Source organism: Wyeomyia smithii, chromosome 3 (assembly GCF_029784165.1).
Source record: "Wyeomyia smithii strain HCP4-BCI-WySm-NY-G18 chromosome 3, ASM2978416v1, whole genome shotgun sequence".
In the NCBI taxonomy this organism is placed as follows: Eukaryota; Metazoa; Arthropoda; class Insecta; order Diptera; family Culicidae; genus Wyeomyia; species Wyeomyia smithii.
The window spans coordinates 236,739,359-236,761,897 of record NC_073696.1 but is presented as its reverse complement, the minus strand read 5'-3'; the positions used below and the strand labels follow the sequence as shown (position 1 = coordinate 236,761,897).

General features: G+C 39.7%; 1 protein-coding gene across 3 annotated transcripts in view; it reads right to left on the bottom strand.

The window, feature by feature from the left end:
- Window positions 1–22,539, bottom strand: part of LOC129727139 (uncharacterized) — a 103,875-nt gene that overhangs the window by 24,169 nt on the left and 57,167 nt on the right. The window contains exons 1-2 of one of the 3 annotated variants that reach the window (XM_055684632.1): window positions 6,731–7,105; window positions 6,420–6,673 (exon numbers count right to left, since the gene is read on the bottom strand). The exons of the other annotated variants lie outside the window; for them this stretch is intronic. Coding sequence (XP_055540607.1) covers window positions 6,420–6,673; window positions 6,731–7,087 — 611 coding nt within the window. The 5' untranslated portion in view covers window positions 7,088–7,105. Of the gene's footprint in view, window positions 1–6,419; window positions 6,674–6,730; window positions 7,106–22,539 lie in introns of those variants that run through there. 3 annotated transcript variants of the gene reach the window in all.

Genomic DNA, 22,539 nt, shown 5'->3' with positions numbered 1-22,539 from the left:
TTCCGGTTTCAAACTTTGTTAAGTTACTTGTTAACTCCTTACACCTAAGAAACTGTTCTTGCGTTTAGCATGGGTCCCAATCGAGAAAATGCTCCAAATCAACGTCCTCGAAAGTTTTTGGTCTTCCTTCACGCGGTTAGTCATCAAAATTAGAATTATTGTCTTCTTAAAATTACCGTCTACAAAGCGGGTCTAAAATTGGAGCATCGTTCCAGTAAACTTTATTAAACTCTCAATGCACTTCAGCCGTTGATTTTACGAATGAAAAGATGAAATCACTATGAAATTTTTCGACTTATACCGCAACTACTTTAATTAGTGGACATTACTGGGTCACTCATTACTTGCAAGCTTGACCCCACCAAAACTTAAAAAATAAAAAAATGAGCAAGGGAGATGCTCTCATACTTAAAACGAACTGGTCAAAGTACTCAGAAGTCTTAAAGAAAATGAGGGCGAAACACACCCCAAGGACCTAGGGGCGGATGTCGAACTGGCGAGATGATACTAGACTTCCGGATGGTCGCCAAGGATAAAGGAGCTACCTACAAGACGATAGCTGACCAGGTTTTAGGGAAAGAGGGGCAAGTTTGGGCACTCACCCCAGAGGTGACTCTCCAGCTTAAAAACTCGGACGAAATGGGGTGTGATGTTGCACAAGGAGAAAAGCGGGGTGGAAGTGGCCATTGTATCAATTCGTCTCCGAAAGGGCCCAATGTGGAAAAAGATGGCAACTTTTCGGCTAGGACCGGCAGATGCGGACCTGGCCCTGGAGACAGGTAAAATTAGGGTTAACTGATCAGTATGCCAGTGAACCAACTACTCAGCCGTGCGCGTGAAGGTGACACAACTGAATCTAAACCACTTATACGCGGTCCAGCAGCTGTTATTCCAAACAGCCTCTTAGTCGGTGTCGGACATCGCCATCGTATCCCCATCTGGGAAACGGTTACTGGGTCACGGATAGGCCCAGTACGGCAGCCATATGGACGACGTACGGGTTCAGGTTTAGAAGGTTGTGTCAACCTCAAACGAGAAATACGTGGTTGTAAAGGTGAACGGAGTAACCTCGTAACCATGAGACTGAAGGGCCTAACGTCGTTAGTGGTGGCGGGTGACTTCTACGTTCGGGTTGAACCAGAGGGGTCGGATCTTGTCAGAAGCGTTAGCAAAGCTTAACCTGAATCTGGACAACATTTGGACCAACAGTACATCCAGTAAAAATGTCGCCCTGTACTGATCACGAACTAACGGTTAGACGATGGCTACGCTAATAGGGACCACCAGCCGGTTCGCTACAGTGTAGATCACAGCGTGAGGCTGCAAGCGACAGATAGAGCCGAAACTCTAACCGTCCGCGGGTGGAAGACATCGCATTTCCACACCGGATGTAATGGTTGATGGTCCCTTGCTAGTCAGGGCCATCGAAAAGAGCAGGTACAAGCAGCCTAGGTTGGCAGTGCTCTCCCAACAGCTCGATGCAATTATCGAGCTCACGGCGAATAGGAGCCAGGGATCAGAAGCAGGACCTCCTTCTACTTTGGACCACCGTTGACGAAGCTCAAAAGGAGTACGCCGAGCTTGTGGCTCGGATTGAAGCTCCTGTAAAATGGGTGAAGACTAGAAGGGCAACTGAATCTAAGCAGGTTTAGACCGAAGCCCTCTTGCCCTTGTTTGCCGTGATCAACTCTACGGGGCAGGTCGGTGAGCGAACCAGGCAGTACCCGAGAAAAGCGGCCCCCAATAACGTGAAGAAATGGTACGTGGAGCTAGCCTCGGAAGCTAGCACAAAAACAGGCTCAAAGGGGGGAACGTCGACCGAAGCGGCACCTGCGGTAAACCCATGGGTTACCGCAGTAGGAGAATGGTGCAAGCAAGGCAAAAAGCGTCAAGACGGAGTGGCGACAGAATGACCGCCAAATGTCAAAAAATGCGAGCAGCAGAAGGGACGCCCCCCAAACTCAAGATTGACGGGTTTAAGTACTCTGAAGTCTTGAAGAAAATGAAGAGCAACCCCAGCTCAAGGATTTTGGGGCGAATGTGAGGACCGATCGCACTGGCAAGATAATTCTTGAGCGAAGAACAAGGGCGCTTTCGACAAGGTGGTAGCCGTGTAGGTCCTTGGCAAAGAGGTGCAGGCTCGAGAATTCTCCTCGAAAGTGACTCTCCAGCTTAAAAACCTGGATGAAATGGCCGGGGAGTGTGATGTTGCACAACCCCTTAAAGAAAAGTGCGGAGTGGAGGTGGCCACTAAGTTAATCCGCCTCCGAAAGGGTCTAGCGGGGACCCAGGCTACCTTCCGACTAGCATTGGCAGATGCGAACCTGGAACTGAAGAAAGGCAAGTTAAAGAACGGCTGGTCAGTATGCCCTCCGGAGTTGCTTCGGGTGATTTGAGGGAAGACATAAGTCCTGGACCTGCAAGGGGCCCGACAGGAGCCAGCTATGGAGGCGAGTCTTACAGGCCTATCTGTCTGCTAGACACTGCGGGCAAGGTTATTGAAAAGATTATCCCCAACAGACTGGTGAAGTACACGGAAAGTGTGAACGTTCTGGCAAGTTAAAAATGTGGCTTCTGGAAAGCCAGGTCCATTCTGGATGCTATTGTTTCCGTCGCCAAGACGACCGAGGTGGCACTCCAGCGCATTCGCTATTGCGCATTCAGCACCCTCGACGTAATCAATGTGTTTAATAGCGCCAAAAAAGCAAAATTGACTATGCCTGTATGAGGGCCTTATCGGCTATTGCAGCACTATCTAGAATGATGTCGAATAGCTCAGCAGTGTATGGCAGCAAGCGTCAACTTCTGGCAAGTTTCGTCCATAGGTACTAACAGTTATCGTGGTTAACCGGTAAGTACCTACAGGCTCATGTGCCTGAGGGTTGCGAGTGCGTTTGGTACAATTTCATACGTAATCTGCGCCCTGTCCGGCATGCTGCCTTTCAGCATAGCCATTGGGGAGGACGTAGAATGCTTTGACCAACGTGACACAGGGGACACACAAGTGCCAAAGGATCATTCTCGATGCTTCGCTGGCAGCAGGAATGGTTCAATTCCGTGAAGGGTAGATGGACGCCCCGACTTATCCCGGTAATATCCGGATGGGTCAGGAAGCCTTTTGGAGAAATTTATTTCCACCGGATAAATATCCTGTCAGGCCAGTTTCTGGAACCATATCAACACAGGTTCAGTCACGTAAGGTCCCCCATGTGTTCCGACTGTGAGAAAGTGGAGTTGACAGTTGAGCATGTCTCTTTTAACAACTTAGTTCGGAAAATGTGCGAAGAACCGGACATCTGAAGTGCGGTTTATGCAACCGCCTCTCAGATAGTCTTGGAACTACAACGTGTGTGGCGGGTAAACCACCAACACGTCAGTGGGTAGCAAACTACCAGTCTTCAAATGGTTCTCTATGAGGTATAAGACCAAAGGAGTCATGTGCATGGAGCACAAGGAGCCACTTCCCGGCGTAAACCGACGTTCAGGAAAGATGAGGACTGGAAATAAGAAGGGTTTTAGCGGGTTCGGTTGAATTCAACCTCACTCCCACATTTGAAAATCCAAGTCTATCAGCCGAAAGAGCTACTGAAGATGCTGATGAACCAGTTTAAGTGGAAGTGGCGAACGAAGTCATCGAGAGAAACAGAAGAGAAATTGGGGAGGAGGACAAGTTGTGGATCCGCCAACCTTGTAAGAAATGAAAAAAGTTTCCATAAAGCCAAAGTGGCTATATAGTCTAAATCCCAAGATTGTCTTGAGGGTATGGTCCTAGAAATTACTTATGAACTGATTGGAATGATATTTATAAGAAGGGACACGGACTCGACTGCAGTTACTGTCGAGGCATAACCCTTCCCAATTCCGCATCTAAAATTCTCTTCTTTATCGGATCATATTTTTATCTTGACACAGATCCTCGACAAATTTTGAGAACACAACTTGCAGACAAATTATTTGTTTAAGTATGGAGTTCGATGTGGCGTACGACTCAGTGAAACGTCACAAGCTGTGGCAGACTATGTTTTAACATAGTTTTCCATTAGACTAATTAAGCTGATACGTACGATTCTTTACAGTCAGGCGTTGGCGCTGCGGTAGGGATGGATAAGGATGCTTTCGAAGCAATTGTTGAAATTACTTATACTGGTCACAGGTCACAACACAGGTGCACTCCAGAAGCTCAAACCGGAAAAAATAAAAGATTCTAGTGGTAGTAGTATGTTGTTAACGGAGACTTTAAATCTTTGAACTCATTCGTTTCTGGAAAGATTTATAGCTATTTTAACATTCCTGTGAATTTTGGTGTCTCTAGCCATTGCCGTTTTTTCAGAGACTTAATTGAGTTTCCTCGTAAACATAAATTTAACGCGGCGAACCCGGCGAGTGCTTCTTATACGACACTCTCATGTAAGTTGACGCGTTTCAGTAATGGCTAGCCCGATCAGAAAGAAAAATAAAAATGTAGCAGAAGTTGTTAGGTTGTTATGAGAAAAACCTTTCAGATTGTGTTTTCAATTTGAATTTTCAATTTGTTAGGTGCTAAAATAACAGAAATTATAACAAAAATGATTCTACTAGTATCAAATCCATATAAAACTTTGTTACTAACGTATCAGCTTCCTAACAAAATAAGATAGCATGTTGAACAGCTTAATTTGTTATCATAACTCATTCAGATTCAATTTTGTTATCAAAAGTATATGGAATATTACAAAATTGTATCAAAATATGTTATTTGTATCTTTGTTGATAGAAATTTGTAATTTATTGTTAGGCTCTTCTGATCGGAAGGGGCATCGAAATTCATTGGAATGGTTTAGTAGTTATAATCTTTCTTTTTTTCAGTTTGAGCATTTGAAATGCATTTTTTTTTTTGTTGCTTTTAATAACGAAGTGAGTCGCAAGTTGAAGGGACGGCTATTGGCAAAGAACAAGACTTATTATGGATTGCGTAGCCAGCTTAGGTCCCGCAGATTCGCACGAAGTTTGCTCTCTGCAGAACGCTGATTCTCCCGGTGGCTATCAATAAATGGTATCAAACAAGAAATTTGGTTTGACGTAGGCGTATAAAAATAAAGATTAGTTCCCTCTAACTTGTTCTAATATAGTTTTTTTTTACAACCATGAGTGTCTTGAGCTACGCCTAAAATCTCTGTTGTATTTTAAAATATATACTTAAACATAAACAGAATGTCAGATATAACAGAAAATGACAAAAAAATATTTGAAAGGTTAAAAATGTTACCTCAAAATGATATTTCGCTTTTGAAATCGAACGAAAACCAGCCAGATAGAGAAAATAAACTGGCCAGCTACAGCAATCATATGTGACGCATCGAGAAAATACGCAATTGTGTAGATTGTAATCATTTCACTCGCAAATAATTCACTCGAAAATGCATTCCCGTACAAAGTGCACTACAAGCTATCAAACATGTTACTAAATACGAGCGTTGTTTGCGATGATTCACAGTATGAATGGTGATAGTTTTGAGCTGGAAAATAAATTTGTCTTTCAGAATATTTGATGTAATATCACAGACAAAAAATTGTCATACCATTAGATCAAACGCATTCAGAGTATCGATGATAATACGGTAAAAAGCTCTTACTGCCATTCCCATTACTAATAAAAGCATCGGTTGACAAAAGGTAATTGTGTGTATAATGTATGTAGCTTTCATCAGAATCAGTGGTTGACTACTGATGGGTTTAAGCCATAATAGATTCAAAACTGCAACCGTGATTGTACCGTTGAGGAGCACCACAATCCAGTTGATAATTCGCCGCCAAAGAAAATATTTTCGAGAGTAGCTTCGCAACGGCAGCAAGGGCAGCTGGCCGAGTCCTTTCAGCAGCCACTCCAGCGGTCGTAAACTATCGTACACGGTGCCTTCGGAAGGATACATGCCACACTGCTAGAGGTACTTCCAACCAATGGTGCAGTTTTCCGCAATATACATACATTAGCTGTTCGCTAATGGTGGATTTTCTTGAGTTATTAGTTGTCAGCTGCACGTGGAGTGCGTACGATAACAATCACTACCATGTTCTGTACTTTCAAATTAAATTAACTTTAACTGAGAAGTGCTTTAGATCTCAGCCTCCCCAGCTGGTCTCGAGGTACGATGCTGGCCTAACAAGCCAGTCGTCGTAGGTTCGAGTCCTGACTCGGGAGAGACTTTTAGTGTCAGTAGGATCGTAGCGCTAGCCCCGCAATTGTCCTGTACACTTAACAGTTGGCTGCGAAGTCTGTGTATAGTAAACAGAACGTCAAGTTCCGAATCGGAATGTAGCACCAAGGCTTTGCTTTTTGCTTTAGATATCAATATAACACGCATCCGTCACGCATTTACGAATAAGGTAAACTCCATGGTCATTCTTGCTTGTTACAGTTCTATATTATTTAAAATAGTTACCTAAAAACACTATTGATCCCACCGAAGCGAATCAGGATCAACCAAAGGGTAGCGGTAAAGTGGCCAGAAGTCAGAATTAGATACAGTGTGCTATACATTCCGCTAATAGCATTTTTCGCCGAAGGACCGTTGTAAGTTAGTTGAGACGCTACCATCATGCCAACGGTGAAAATTTCATAGCTTGACAAAAAGGTGAGTATCAATCGACGTTGGGTGTTATGGTTGATTATAGGCAGAATAGATATTTTATTAAGCTGAAATAAATTAAACCATTTTACAACAAGTAGTTATAGATTAGCAGTACAAAATACCGTATTATCAACGCCGTGCAAGTCATCTATCATCCCTCGAAGATGTTTTTCCATGGTCAAACATAGTGTGAACGAAACTAGCGGTTGAAAGTATACAATGGTATGAATAATGTACGTACTTTTTACCATAACCAATGGAATAGGCTGATCACCAAATGGCACTAGCCACATGCACTTCAATATTACGAACCATATAACATAGATCACAAGTAAGAACAACCAGTTGAAAACTCGACATCGCAGAGATGTGCTCCTAATTGGTGAAGTTTCTCGAAAAGGTAGAAACATTCCACAGCACTTCAACAACACCTCAAGAGGGCGGAAACTGTCGTATACGTTCACTGCTCTCCGAAGCATGTTGTGCTGCTTGCGACCGCCCTCCGCACTGGACTGATGGTTGGTGAAAAGGAATGCTCGATATGAGATTTGTTTTCAGTGGGAGGGAAAAGCCGTATCGCTCTATAGTTCAATTAGATAAATTGCAATGCAAACAGCGGGAGGTTTGCTATTTTTCCTGTACAGTCCGCCTGCGCGGTTTTGTTAGTTATCGCGTTCAGTATGGCAAATATTGGGACTAATATGGAATATGAAACTAATTATGATGTAGTTTGTATAACCAAGAACGTTCGGTCCTGTTTTTTTTACTGCACTTGAAAGTCAGTATCATGATTTAAAGTGATTTTTAACTTTTTATCTTTAAAAGGTTTGTTTTGCGTATTATTCCGGAAGTATTTGTTATTGTGGTTTGTTTAAAGGAAAAAGGGAAGATATGCATGACAATCTCTGTGCATGAAAATGAAACATTTGTTAAATCCAAAAAACGCACGGTGGTACTGGACATCGCATCTGTTTTGCGGGAAAAATGATTGATTTGATTTAAAAAAAACTTATTTCGTAGCCTCTTTAGTTTGGCTTCAGTTTCGGAATTGATAAAAAACGTATGTACTTCATGCACAACGTTCATCTGTAGGTATCTGTATTTTTTTCATTCTACCATCTACGCCACGCCTTCTTGTTGTTGCGTAAGTTTTCTTCGTAGATATTTAAAACAATAAAAAAAGGGTTTTTTCAGCGTCACATTTTCATTCTGTTCAATCGAATTTACAAGTTACAAAATCTGGTCGTGGCAAAGTCAAGGGAAAGACAATGAAAATTAATTATGCCATAATTTCATATCAGTCAGTCGAAACGTGTAAAAGAATCGAAATTGTACTTATATTGTAAGGTTTATCACTAACGAGATAACTTTTAATGTGAGTAGTTCCATTTCAATTAATTACCTCAGCCCTTGATTCAGTTTTCGGAAACGAATCCAAACCAGCCAAATCGTAGCCAAAATTTGACCAGTTGACAATACCACGTACAGCATAAAGCGAATATCAACAAGCGAAGCAGTTAAAAAATTGGGACGGCAAGTTGCATTCCAAATTATTAGCGGTGCAGAAAATGCCATGTAACCAACAATCGAGATCGCGATTACTAGCTGATGCAACCGATAGTTCTGTGAGGTGAATGTTATCATTCGGATCTGTAAACAAAACTAGTAATTAGTATGTCTAGAATTTTTAAGGGAGTTGGCACTGTTAGAACCTGGCTATCAACGCTATCAATTTCCCGCAGGATCTGCTCCATTTGTCAGGCGAAAACAAAGCCGCCGCTCAAAGCCACTAGAGAATGTGAAGAAGCAAAGACTTGAACGATTGCACTGTTCCATGCATGATCCAGCAAGTCAGAGCTGTGGGTAGAACGATGCTGGCAGTTGAGGACCAGTGCAACGATGCCCACAATGAAAACTGCTGCCTGATAACAGCCATCAAAAAGTCGATAACGAAGTTTTTGACCCATCGGATCGCTCCAGTGTAGGGGCAATAATCCGAAAAACTTCAATAATTGCTCCAGGGGCCGAAACGAATCGAACACGTTCATTGTCACAGAACACAATTTGCACTGGGGGGTGACTATTTGCGCGTCGATGATTAATAACTGCAATTTGTGATAGTACCCATTAGTCTAATGGGGCTTCAGCTAGTGAAGATGATGAAGCGAGATAATGTACACGTGTTGCTGTTGGCTGAACGATATTGGATTGGATAAGCTTGTGGTATAATTTGTTTATATTGACCTGTCTGTGAAACGGTGTGAGATGTCAATTCCCTGACAGGGTGTTGTTTTTAATGTCATAAGCTAAAATTAAACTCCGCAAATTTTATGCAGCGAAGGTTTCTAAAATTTACCTGATAATCCTGGCAAGTGTTTTCACTCTCGTTAGAATGAGCAATAGCGGCAGCATCGGTTGAAGACTCATCTGCGCATATATCACCACACAGAGGAATTTCGTTAATCGGAATCCCATGTCTACTTTTTCCCGCGATTCAGTGAGATTTATTAGCAAGCGAAACAATGCGGCAAACATCAGTGGCACTAACAGAGCCATTAACTGCAAAATGTTCATTATTCTGGTTACTTTCCCCGTAGGTTTGCAGTAGGGCTTAGCGCCAAGAAGTTGATATAGTTTGTCAATTTCTTCCAGTATTTTCAGTAGTCGCCGGATTTTGTTCAGCATTCGATAACTGTGTACATATACTACAATTATTGACACAAATCGCGTGATCTCAAGAATGATAAGCAGCTTTTCGAATATGATCGATCCACAATAGAGATTCTGTAGATCTGCGTCCAGAGTGTAACGATTTAGTAGATATCCATGTATCGTTGCAATACTTAGGAGAATTGAAATATTCACCAACCGCTGATTAGTTTTGGTTATCACTGGATACAATCCTAGACATTTCGAAGCTATGGTTATTCTTCGATACGCAGCAGAAACCGAATCCTGCTTTGTATGATGCTTCATGTCACAACTTTCGTTCGATTGAACTGCCGAAAATATACTGATACTAATTGCTAGTACCATAAATTTGCAAGGCGCTGCGTATTATTTATCAGCAGAATTGTTTGCTTGACTATAACCAGTTATGTAAACAGTCACCGGAAACAGTAACATGAATCGTTTTGCTTGTGGAACGAGGTAAAAGGAGGGTGATATAAATATGGTTAACAAGGTGACGTGATCTGATATTATTCACATGTGAGTTTCTACTAACTTGCTTGAAAAAAAGACTCTATAGACTATGATGAATATTTTTCCGGACGGCACTTTAGAGCATGCGTCCCAGTAGAAGTTATTTTACGATTTTTTGTTCAATCATTCTTGACCGTGAAAAAACCACTTTGTTGTTATTGCTTAAGAATTCATTGAAGCTTAGTAACTCTCAGTCAACTCCAGTAACTTCATTTAAAGCAAAGCCGAACTTGTACTTTACAACCTTCAAAAGGGCATTACTCAAAAATGTACCGTACGATGATTTTGAAATTTTGACCAGACATTCTTGACGTCATAACGAATCGAATGGTATACTCAGATTCTTTGGTGCATTTTTTTATAATAACGGTCTGTGGGAGCACCGTGTAATATCATAAAATTACAATTTTTCGCATCTTGCTGAACCATTTGCTAATTTTGTAATCAATTGCAACTGAAGTGAAGGAAATCTGTTAAATACTACTTGTAACTAAAATTACCAAATTATTTTCTGTAAGACAACAAAGGAAAAAATACATTCTTGCCAATATTAGGCTAAAAATCACTAGAACCAATGAAAATATATTTTAAATTGATAGTATAATTGCTGCAAGTCACTTTTTAAGGCGTGGCATTGAAATTGACAGAAACGGCTTTTTGATGGTAAATCAGCCGGAACACAAATCCAATCGATGATGAAAAATCTCCAAAGAAGTACATGAATTTTTCTAAATCGCATTACGATTTTATTGATGAATTGCTGAGAAATGTATTAAACGTCGAAATCTGAAACAGTCTCAATTTAATAAAAACGACCTTCTAGGACTTAAACAATTTTTGAACTGGTAGAGTGAACATTAATTGACATGAAGGATTTGCCGAAATATTCATGGTATTTGCGTATCGACGGAATGTGTTTTTTTACCGTTTATATTACATTCGGATGTACGCCAGAGAAGCCATTTCAGCTCGCAATTGTTTTAGCAATGTTTTTTGATGATGCTTTTTCTGTCTAAAACACATACACCCAACGCAAACGGGGAACATTTTATTACTTTAGGGAAATTTTTTATTACTAATTGTGTCTTATGACTGCGCATTATACACAATTAGTAACAACTAAAAAGTAACAAAAATTATGACGGCCACACGCTTGTATGTGTTTCTGCAGGAGAACATACAGCCAAGCACCGCACTGCATGTGTTAGCAAGACTTCACTCGCTACATTTGTATTGATGCAAAGATCTGGTTTATTTTTGTCCCTTTCATCCATTCATAATCAGAATCTATACCGTCAACCTCAATTGTCTAATTAGAAACACTTTCGTTTCGTCCCTCAGTGTTTACTTGAAATGGAAATATGTAATACTGTCTGACCAGAGTTGCCGAAGTTGCGAATATTGTTCTGGATGGGCACAAGTTTTGTATTTTCAAACAGGTCCAAATAAGTTTCCATGAACCAACGATTATGTGCTGTAGATAGCTTGCAAGAAAGCGAATGTTTTTGTTTCTCTCTAACGCAGTTTACAGATCGTGATGTCATTTTAAGGCGCATTTCAAGTCTTCAAAATCATCAACGTTTGCTCACTCTATGACGGGGAAAATGCTGCTTGGCAGCTCTTGTCATATTTTTTCGCTACTCCGTATGCATACAACGAGCGAACTAATACACGCACACCGGATGAATTGGAGATAGAAGAAACTTGAAAGGCCTCTGCCAGGCTGAACGCCAACACGAGCGATGGGGCGAGATTTCTGCCGAAGGTTAATGAACAGTTTTACTTACGGCTGTTTATTTACCGACGGCAAGAATCTCGCCCGATCGCTCGCGTTGGCATTCAGCCTGGCAGAGGCCTTACATGTGCAACATATGCGACTGTGTGTGGTTTTTTTTTACTTGAGATGGAAAGGGAGCATTTTGCAATAGAAAAAAAATTGCATGTGGTTGAAACGACCATTATGTATGACCAGTATGTGTTGTTACTCGACTGGGGAAGAATTTTATTGCCTTTTAAGTAATAGGTTTGTTACCCAAAAGTCAATTTTGCGCTATTGCTTCTAAAGTAATAAGGAAAAGTTTTGCGTGTACCTTCTCTCGGTATGATATCCTCGAAGAAAAGGAATCAAAATTTGTTTTAAACATTCGTTCTGGAACATATCTTTCTTGACAGCCAAACCACCGGACTGGAGCCCTAATTTAGAAAGAAGAACGAAGTCCTTTTTTGTAAATCACTTTGGCCGGTCTTCCACTATCTCCCTGTCGAATTGTTGTTAAGGTTTACAGGAAATTAGACACAGTAAAAACCGGAAGTTTTTTTGCTTTTAACCCTCTAGTGCCCAAGTTAATTTCTAGACAGGCTTCGGTGAAATCACTATGAACCATTATAAACCTATTTTAAGTATTTAATGAAGCTTTGCAGACTTTCGACTGAAGCCCGCCAAATGGCGGCATTTGGCACTAAAGGGGTTAAAATGGTTTTCCGTGAACTTTCTACCAAAATTTATATCCAGTTCAGTTAGAACTGTACATTGCACTTGCACAAAGCTCCTCGTTTCAGCACCATTTTGAACGGAACTGAGCTTCAATTTACATACCGAAAACTGGGATGACTTTGATCACTTTTTTGATTGTATCTTAAATATTTTCAGAATATACTGAAAACAATATTGTTTGATATTTTTAAAATAAGTACTGGCATGCATTGAGAAAGATTCAGTCACAACTTTAAAAGTTTAGCAACAATTTTGCTGTTTTTAAATATGCTTTAAAAATTTTACAATCATCATTCCGGGGTGACTTTGATCACTTCATTATTTTGATGAATTTGGAGTAGCACTTTGCTACTTTCACTAAATTTAACAGCCTCAAACAAGTTTATAAATCTGGAAATCAATTTGGGGGGCCTTTCACATTCTACGTTAACCGTTTATGTTGGCAAATGTCCTAGATTCATACAAATTTTTTACAATGTATATGAATGTTCATCCACTGAGAGGGAAGGTGGTCTAAAATCATCGAAAAATAGGCTACATGGAATATGACTTAAGCAATTGTCCAAATTTGCATGTTACCTTACCTCACGTCTTTGGTTTTTGTTAAGAAGAAATATGTAATACGCTGTGGAGATTATTGGGACTCAACATTGCCTTCGAGGAAAAACTTGCAAAAATAACAATGGAATGCATTGTTATAATATTTGTTCATCTTAAGAACTAATCTGAGAACAAAATAAAAATACTATACGTATTGCAACTTGTTGTTTTGAATCTGCTTGAGCCGATTGTTTGTATGCAACAAAAATTGCCAAAAATACACTTTATTTTCAACTAATATTTTAGCATGAAAAACGCTCTTCAAATAGAAGGAAATGCATGAATAGTAGAAATGCAGACATATATCCACACAATCAGTGAAGATTACGACAAATCCCAAGTACTACGAGCACTTTTTTACCATATTTTCAGAAAAGAGGTACAGTGATCACCCCAGTTTACGGTACTCTGATTTTTTTCTAAGCGTGAGCAATGTTGTCACCGTTGTGAGCGGAGAAAAATAAAAGAACATTGATTTGAAAAATTTTTTACCGCAGAACAAAACAATATGAATCAAAATAGCGGCGAAAAGACAACAAAGACAACTTTCAATTAAAACGTAAAATTTTTGGGAATTGTCAGGAAAAAAGTGGCAACACTGCTGCAAAAGAAAGAAAGATGTTTTTGGATTCCTTATTGACCAGATAAATTCTAAAAAAAATTTTAACATACATTTTCGAATAAATATGATTGTTTGATGTAATTTAAGCAATTTAAAACTATTTTCGTAAAATACATGATATCTCGAGATTGGCTCATATAACCTCATATATTTATTCACGTTACATTGAGCGTGTCCCAGGGAAGCCAGCTTGGCTCGCTGTTGTTAATTATTTTCGTTAGCGATTTGTCTTCAACCATACATGCAAGTACATGTTTTTCGACTGCTGTGTAATCCAAGCTGATATTGACCCATGTTGGTTTCCTTCGGCAAGTTTTTACACAGGACTTCTGCAAAAACCTATACAAAAATGCAAAAATCAACACACATGTTCACTGTTCATGCGTCATCCGGATCATGTGACGGTTGACAACTAAAATTTTAAATTTTTTTTCGAAATAATCAAAGGTGTTTCTTAGGTATAATTCTCCGTAAACATGATAAAACATCAAATTTAGAATAAATTTGCTTGTATAAGCCGAAAAATGCAAATTTAATTTCAAAATACAGAAATAACCTGGCTGAAAACACTTTTGATTCAAAATGATACATTTTCTGGATTCCTTGCATTATTTTCTTCATAAATCACTTATATGCGTTTTTCTGTTCTACATCTATAAACTGTAAGACAAAGAAAAAGAGGTTTTGCAACGGAGAGGGGTACTACATAGGGAAGGGGGGGGGGGGGGCGCTGTAATCCAATCGACACATAATAGTTAGTGTCAGATTTTAGATCATATTTCAAGCAAGATTGTTGCTTAACTTTTGAAGTAGTGACTGGATTTATTGAAAAAAAGGGATCAAAGTCATTACAGTTAACAGTGCGTTTTATCGAAGTTTGCCTGTATTTCTGAATAATGACAAGAGATAGAAAAGTGTTGTCACGGGTTGGCTTTTGACAAATGGTCAGACCTTAAATTTAAAATTGTTGAAAATATAATAAGTCTCCGTGCGGCTCACAGATTCTTGTGCACATCTCCAATATTTGGAAGGAATAAGAGACGAAGGAGAGAGATATTCTATCTGAAGGTCTGGGATCGGGTGCTACTCGTTTTTTTTTTTTTTTGCGGGCAAAACACACGCTGTTGGGAGACTGCACATCAATTCCCGAAGATCACAGTGCGTCTTGAACTGTCCTACAGATCAGACGTCTTTTCGGTTGCTTGTGGACTGGTCTTTGGCTGCCTATAGCTTCAAAGTTTGTGTTTTGTCAGTGTGTCTTTTAAAGACTACCTGAAAGTTATTTTCCATCAGTCTTTCTCAAGACTACCTACTTTTGAATTTAACATTTGTTTTAACTTTTTTCGTATCACCTGAGATGGCTGGACGGAAAAAGAAACCTTGCATCGCTGCGGGGAGGAAAAGAGAGGCATCTCTTTCTGACACATCGAGTGTCTGTAGTGACAATCCTTTTGATATTTTGCCTGAGCAAGAAGCTGGTGAAATGGAAGTTACCAATAATGAAACTATACAAAGTATAAAATCTTTAAAAAAGGAGAAAGTTCCACCTATTGTGGTAACTATTTCTTCTGAATTTAATATATTCAAAAAGGAACTTTCAACGTTTGTTTCTGACGTTAAAGTTACCTATCAAATTGGCCGTAGAGGTGAATGCCGCTTATTAGCCTGTGACGTCACACCCCGCGCAGAAGATACCTTATGTTCCGTCACGCAGAATTTTGTCATACGGTACATTTTTAGCTTAGTCCGAAAGACAGTAAGCCTTCTGTTGAATGAAATGAAAACAGGTAGAGTGTAAACGCGGGACACGGCCGTCTGCGTTGTCCACCAAAACAAGACCATTTGTAAAGAAAACCGGAAAAATCTTGAAGAAAGACCGCGAACGGTTCTGCTATGCAAGCGTTGGCGAAAACACTTTGCCTTCCGCGATGAATAATCACTAAAGCCACCGAGGCATTGAATAAACAAAAAAGAACTCGACAAACGGTAGCGTCGCTCAGCGTCGCCCATGCTCACGCGCGGGTTCTTTGCGCTCACGCTAGCGCACGTGTTTGGAAACACATGTTATGGCGCTCTCAATCAGAATGCCCAAAATGTACTAAATGTTAAGCACAAGAAAGAGACAGGCCAAGAAATGCCATAGGCCAGTATAGAACAGCTAGGTATGTGGTGACCGGATCGAAGGGGAAAAGCCTTTCGCTCTGAGTTACCTGTAGGGTACTATTTAAGCTTTTGTGTAAATAAAGTAAGTTTAATCTACCGCTCAAGTCTCGAGTTGTAATTCCGTGCCGACGGCACGTACAGGGTTTTCTGGAGAAAGTCCTGGTAGGTTATACCCAGGATATATACCTACACATGTGGTGACAGCTAAAGAAAAACAAACGCCAGTTCTGACTGAGTGGATATAAAGACCGAGTGGACCTAAAATTCAATTAGAAAATCATGAGGGTAGCAGTAAATTAAGTGAAAGCGCAACTATTTTGTCGCTGAAGTGCTGCGCATTGCGCGTTTTGTATTTTCATCATCCAGAACTGAACTAGAAAATCGTGAGGATAGGAGTACACACATTTGGTGACGAGCGGTTCAGGAAAAGAACCCTGCAAGGGCAGTCGTGGTTAACGCATTTGGTGACAAGCGGTCGTCCCGCGCCGAAAACTGATTTTGATAAGTATCAAGTAAGCATTTTCTGTGTTTTGAACGGTTTGTTGAATGCGCATACAGTTATCGGTTCTGTCGGTTTGATAAAACGGTGAACAATTACAGTGGTTTTGCAAGTAATTAATTCTAACTCCATCTTTCAATAAGTGTTAAAAGAACGGAAAAAACTAAAAGTGTCCTATTGTGTTTTTTTATGTCTTAAGTGAAGAAGACCAAAAAAAAAAGAGACCAAATCTCGCAATTAGCCAGTTAATGATAACGGCCGGGGAAAAAAAAAGAAACACATGCAGTAAGTGACTTATTAACACCTCTACGATGGCGAGATGGGCCGTGAGCGGCCTCAGTCGACCTGACAGGTCATATCAAAGAAAAAAAAAACACCTCTACGGCCTCTTCATATTGGAACAGCCAGACATATTGGAATAGCCAGACAACTGTGAATTATCGTATTAAGAAAGGTGCCGAAGTTACGTAGTGGAAATTGAAGTAGAGATGTCCACGACAATGGCCGGCCCTATGCCAAGGATGTTCGGGTGAGAAGCACATAGTAAGAAAAATTTATGTTTAAATATTGCAGCTGAAATTTTAACGGAAGAGTTTTTTTTTTGTATCGTTCGACGCAGTAAAATTTGTGAATTAACATCTATTGATTTTTTTTAAAAACTGATAGAACAAAAAACTACCAAATATAAAGCCATTTAGGAGCTATTGACGATAGAAGAGAACGACGGAGAGATACACATTAGGAGACATAAATGACCTTGGAGACTACATTAGGCGAACTACAATCGTAACAATTCTTCAGTGGTTCGTAATTATAACGATTTACAGGTTATCACATCTACTTGGGTCAAGAGGCCAATTTGTATAAACAATCAATTCGCGCCGCTGCTGCGCGGGTGATTTTATTTCTCAAACGGCTAGCAATAAAACTCTCGGCACGACAAGTGCACGCAAGCGATTTTCGTTCATTTGCCCAACAAAATAATTAAAGTGGCAGAGCGGGAAGCAAACGGGCGCTAGCAAATCGAATTTAAGAACGCAAACAGATACTCGCAGAAGTTGCGCACATGGGACTCACCTTAATTATTCTAAGAGAGAGTTTTAGCACACGGGTGGCTACGTCATCGTTAGCAAATATAAAGGGGCAAAGTCGCATTTCATTAATGTCCAATAAAGAGCGTGAGAGCGGCAACTACGAATTGCGCGCTCACACGTTGCATACATAGGTTAGTCAGTTGTACTAATTGTCGGGTACGCAGTCTCTGTTTATGAATTTTGCAGTGTTATTGCGATCAGCTGTGCCAGCCACGGCCAAGGTCGTATTTTGTAAGCATCAATTTTAATGGCCAATGGTAAGAACGTTTTGCTACCATACATGGCTTACCAGTAGCGGTGAATTGCTAAGAGGGTAAAAAAAATGGATACATCTATAAGCGCAACGCGCGCAGCGATGGTGACATATCCACCGGTAGAGTAAATAGTAACCGACGGCAGAGATATATAATGTTGGAAGTTTACGTTAAAATATTATTTCATGAATAAGGAATGGCACCTTACGCCATCTAATGAAAACATTTACAATCTTTGATTAATTTAATTACACTAAATAGAAATGATTTTTTTTTAAATAATCATTTAATTATTATGACCTAAAGTTATTTATTTAATTAATAAAGATAAACGTTGAACCGTTGACACTAAATGGTTCGAAACTTGGTGTTCAGATTTTTTGATGGCGCGACGAAGAAATTAGAGTCGGTCACGCTACGTTATCACATCTGGTCAACAGAATCGTTAGTGATACCTAGGAAAAAGAGGAAGAAGGCTACATAAGCCTTTTATAGTTTTATAGTATTTATTTCGCAGTACCTTTTATTGTTTTTTAAGAAATATATATAGAATTTTATATTGATAATGGAGTACACGTTTCCAAAAGCAGATGCCCTGCAGTGCATCCTAGAATTTGATGGATCGCTAGACGGACTAGAAGCGTTCGTTTATCATATCGAGCATTTTGCTCGGGAGATACCAGAAGGAGTATCACACGCTCCACTGGTTTATATTATTCTATTAAAACTAAAAGGCAGAGCTGCTGCCGCAATACATAGAATTGATGCAAATGCTTGGCCACAGGTTAAGCAGAATTTATTAAAGGAATTTGGGGATATTATACGCATCGAGGCAGTTATAAATCAAGTAGAAACATTGAAACAGGAAGCGAATGAGACCTTTCCTGATTATAAAAAGAGGATATAAGGAGCAAATCGACTCCTACGAAACTAATTGTACGAAGTCATGCATGATAGTTAGTCTTCGATTACATTTTATGGCGGGTTTGTGTGACACCGCATTGAAAGAAGCTGCTCAAGGTAAACGAGCATTTAAGTTAGAAAAGCTGCTAGACGACTTAGAGGATTACTACCATGAGCGTAATCATATCTCGGAAATAGAAAATAGAATTCAGGGCCTAGAATTGGTCGAAAGACAGCGCGATGCACTTAGACAATTTAATAGCAGCAGAAATATTTTTACAATTAATCACAAAGACGCTGATTATAGCAACAGCCGTCTTGGAAAAAATGAGGATTATAATTACAAAAATAGAGATAGAATAATTTACAAGCAAAACAATTATAACAATATATGTGGATCTAGCGACGGTAATCGATCCATATACAATTATCGCACAGCGCGTTCATACCGACGGAGCCAAGGGAACTACGCCCATGGTTGGAAATATAATTATTATGGTCAAAATGGACCAACTGATAGGAGGTACAGGAATTCGTATACCCGGATGCCTCAGAAAATGCTTATGGTAGCCAACATTAATGAAAGAAGTAGTAATTTGCAAAAAGAAGGTATTTTGGATCCTGTTGCACAGGAATATTTTAACGAGGATTTAGCAGAAATTTGCGAAGATGTTGACTGGCGGAGATGTACCGATGAGCCCAGCAATATAGAAATAGCCGATTGGAGGATCGCATGCAATCACATAAGAGACAACAGTGCTTGTGTGGCTAAGCGAGTATATTACGATGTCAGAGGGCACTTAATGTTAACCCTACTGGCTAAGCAGAATGTCAAATTTACGTTGAACCTGATCTTAGATACAGGTGCATGTGCGAATATAATTAATGCACGCATTGTGAATCTTTTGAATGTACCGGTAAATACACAGGATGTAACCACTTTTGGAGGTATCGGCCAAGACATTGTGCGAACCTCAGGTACAATTATGTTGGATTTAATAGTCGGAGACTTTTTGATCCCGACGCAATTTCATATATTAGAAAATTTGCCAAGCGACGGATTAATCGGCGCAGAATTCTTAAAGAAGCATACGCTTCAAATAGGAAATAATTTTGATTACATAGTGTTCAAGAAACACGGAAACAGAAGTCCGGACGACTTGAGTCCGTGGAGTATGCCCAAAGACGAAGTCCTTAGTCAACATGTTTATGTGGCAGCCAGAAATAGAGTTATGGTGCAGAACGAGTTGCGAGATACTAGCAACACAGCCCGCAATGAGGCTGACGTAGACAAAAACGAAATAAATAGAGAGCACCAAACATATCGAAATGAAGAGCCGAAGAACAATTTTCTTGACTCGAAGAATACTATAATGCCCGAGTTGGACCTAGACTCGAGGCTTGACTATGACCTGTTGGAGCACAAGCTGACACCAGAGTCAAAAGGAAATGCAAGAATTGAAAAACTACGGCAAGTGCTGAATTTGGCGCACTTGCCTGATAGAGAATTCAGGACAGTGAAGAATATGGTCGAAAGCTATGCGGATATATTCTTTTTCGAGGGCGACAAGTTAACTACTACTGACGCCGCCGTACACACGATAGAAACTTCATCGGAGGTGCCTATCAATAAGCGGCAATATAGATTTCCGGAGGCCACGAAACGGCACATTAATAAGTAAATCGATGAAATGAGGGCGCAGGGTATTATTAGACCCAGCACTAGTCCCTGGAATGCACCGGTGTTATGTGTACCAAAGAAACCGGATGCTGACGGTAATAAAAGGTACAGAATTGTGGTAGACTTTAGATCATTGAACGAAGTTACCAAGCCGTTTGTATACCCAATACCTCTCATAAATGAGATATTGGATAATGTTGGAGGAGCAAAATATTTCTCCTCAATTGATTTAAAATCGGGGTTCTATCAAGTCCCGATAGACCGCCGAGATGCGGCTAAGACGGCGTTTTCCACTCCCAAAGGCCACTTCGAATTTACACGGATGCCGATGGGGCTAAAGAACAGCCCCTCAACATTCCAAAAACTTATGAATACGGTTCTCTTTGAGATAGGGGACGTGAAAGCTTTTGTCTACCTCGATGACATTATAGTTTTCGGTGACACTATCACCGACCATAATGATAACTTGCGAAAAGTATTACAAGCTCAGTAAAGGGTCGTGATCGTCTTGTTCAGTATTTAACTGACAAGATGTACAAATTTTTTACATATGACACCAAGAACGCCAAGCCGTTCAAGGTTGTCTTGAAAGGTCTCACCAACGATCAAACCGTTGATGAGATCAAACTTACTTTAACAGAATTACTTGGCATAGCCCCTACCCAAGTAATTCTAATGAAACAAAAATCACGAGGCGAAAACAGTCAGAGAACTGGAATTTCCCTTGTTAATTATTTAATTCATTTTAACCGCAATGAGGTTAACAACTTAAAATTTTTTGAAAAGGCACATGCTTTGTATAATGTGCGTGTAAAGTGGGAAATTTATAGGAAGTATGGCGGAGGTGAAAAGCATATCACCCAATGCCGTACTTGCCAACGTTATGGCCATGGTTCCAAATTCTGTAACATGGACCAAGAATGTCTTAATTGTGGAGACTCTTCTCACAAAAAGGACACATGTCCTGTGAAAGAGAGTAAAAATTTTCGCTGTGCGAATTGTAACGGCAACCATATGTCAAATTTTTATCAATGCCCAGTCCGTTTAGCAATTGTTAAGGCAAGGCAAGGTAAACAAAATTCAATTTCTCAATTAAAACCAACTTCAAAACAAAATTCTCCAAGCGTACCAGTGACGCATAGTTTACCTACTCCTTTGCATACCCGTTTAACTTATGCACAGGTTACAGGTAGTCCGAACATTATACCGCCTAGTGTTGGTAGTTCGAAAATGACCGTTAATATGGGTAAGCAAAACACGCTAGAAAATAATTGTACACCTATTACTCCAGCTAATATTGCTGCCGAAAATATTTTTTCTAATGTCAACTGCCTGGAGCCTATTACGGCAGGTAAACTTTCTTTTTTGCAACAGGCAATGTTCGATCTTATGAACGCCATGTTGCAGGCAAAATCAATGTTTGAAGCCATTCAAATAGGCACAAATTTTACTATTAAAATTGTTTCTAATTTAAAATTTAGCAATGATTTTAAATAAAACAATTAAAATATTAAATTGGAATGCTCGCTCATTGAAGGCCAATGAGAATGAGCTTTATAATTTTTTAACAGTAAATAATGTGCATATTGCAATTATTACTGAAACATTTTTGAAACCTAACATAAAATTAAAATATGATCCCAATTACGTGGTTCATAGATATGATAGGATTCAGGGTTCCGGCGGTGGAGTTGCAATTGTTATTCATCGCCGAATCAAACATCGTGCTCTTCCCCATCTTGAGACGAAAGTTATTGAAACTTTGGGAATTGAAGTTCAAACTGAACTTGGGATTTTATTTATTGCCGCAGCGTATTTACCATTTCAATGCACACGCGAGCTCAAAAATTATTTTAAAGGTGATTTACAAAAACTCACCAGAAATCGTTCAAAATTTTTCATAATCGGCGATTTTAACGCTAAATATCGTTCATGGAATAATTCTCAAAGTAATTCCAATGGCAAAATTTTATTCAATGATTGTTCTTCAGGATACTATTCTATTTTGTCTCCGAATAGTCCTACATGCTTTTCTTCTGTAAGAAACCCTTCAACAATTGATTTGGTGCTTACAGATCAAAGTCATGTATGTAGTGATTTGATCACACATGCTGACTTTGATTCTGACCATCTTCCAATAACTTTTTCTTTATCACATGAATCAGTTTTAAACCCTATGAGCTCTGTTTTTAATTATAACAAGGCTAATTGGGAAAGATACAAAACTCATATTGAGAGAAATTTCAATAATGAGCTTGATTTGCAAAACGAAGTGAATATTGATTCCGCTTTGGAAGCATTAAAATGTGCAATTGTTGATGCCAGGAATTATTCTGTTCCAAAGGCTCAAGTGAAATTTGATTCATCAATAATTGACGAAAATCTTCAACTTCTAATTCGTTTGAAAAATGTCCGCA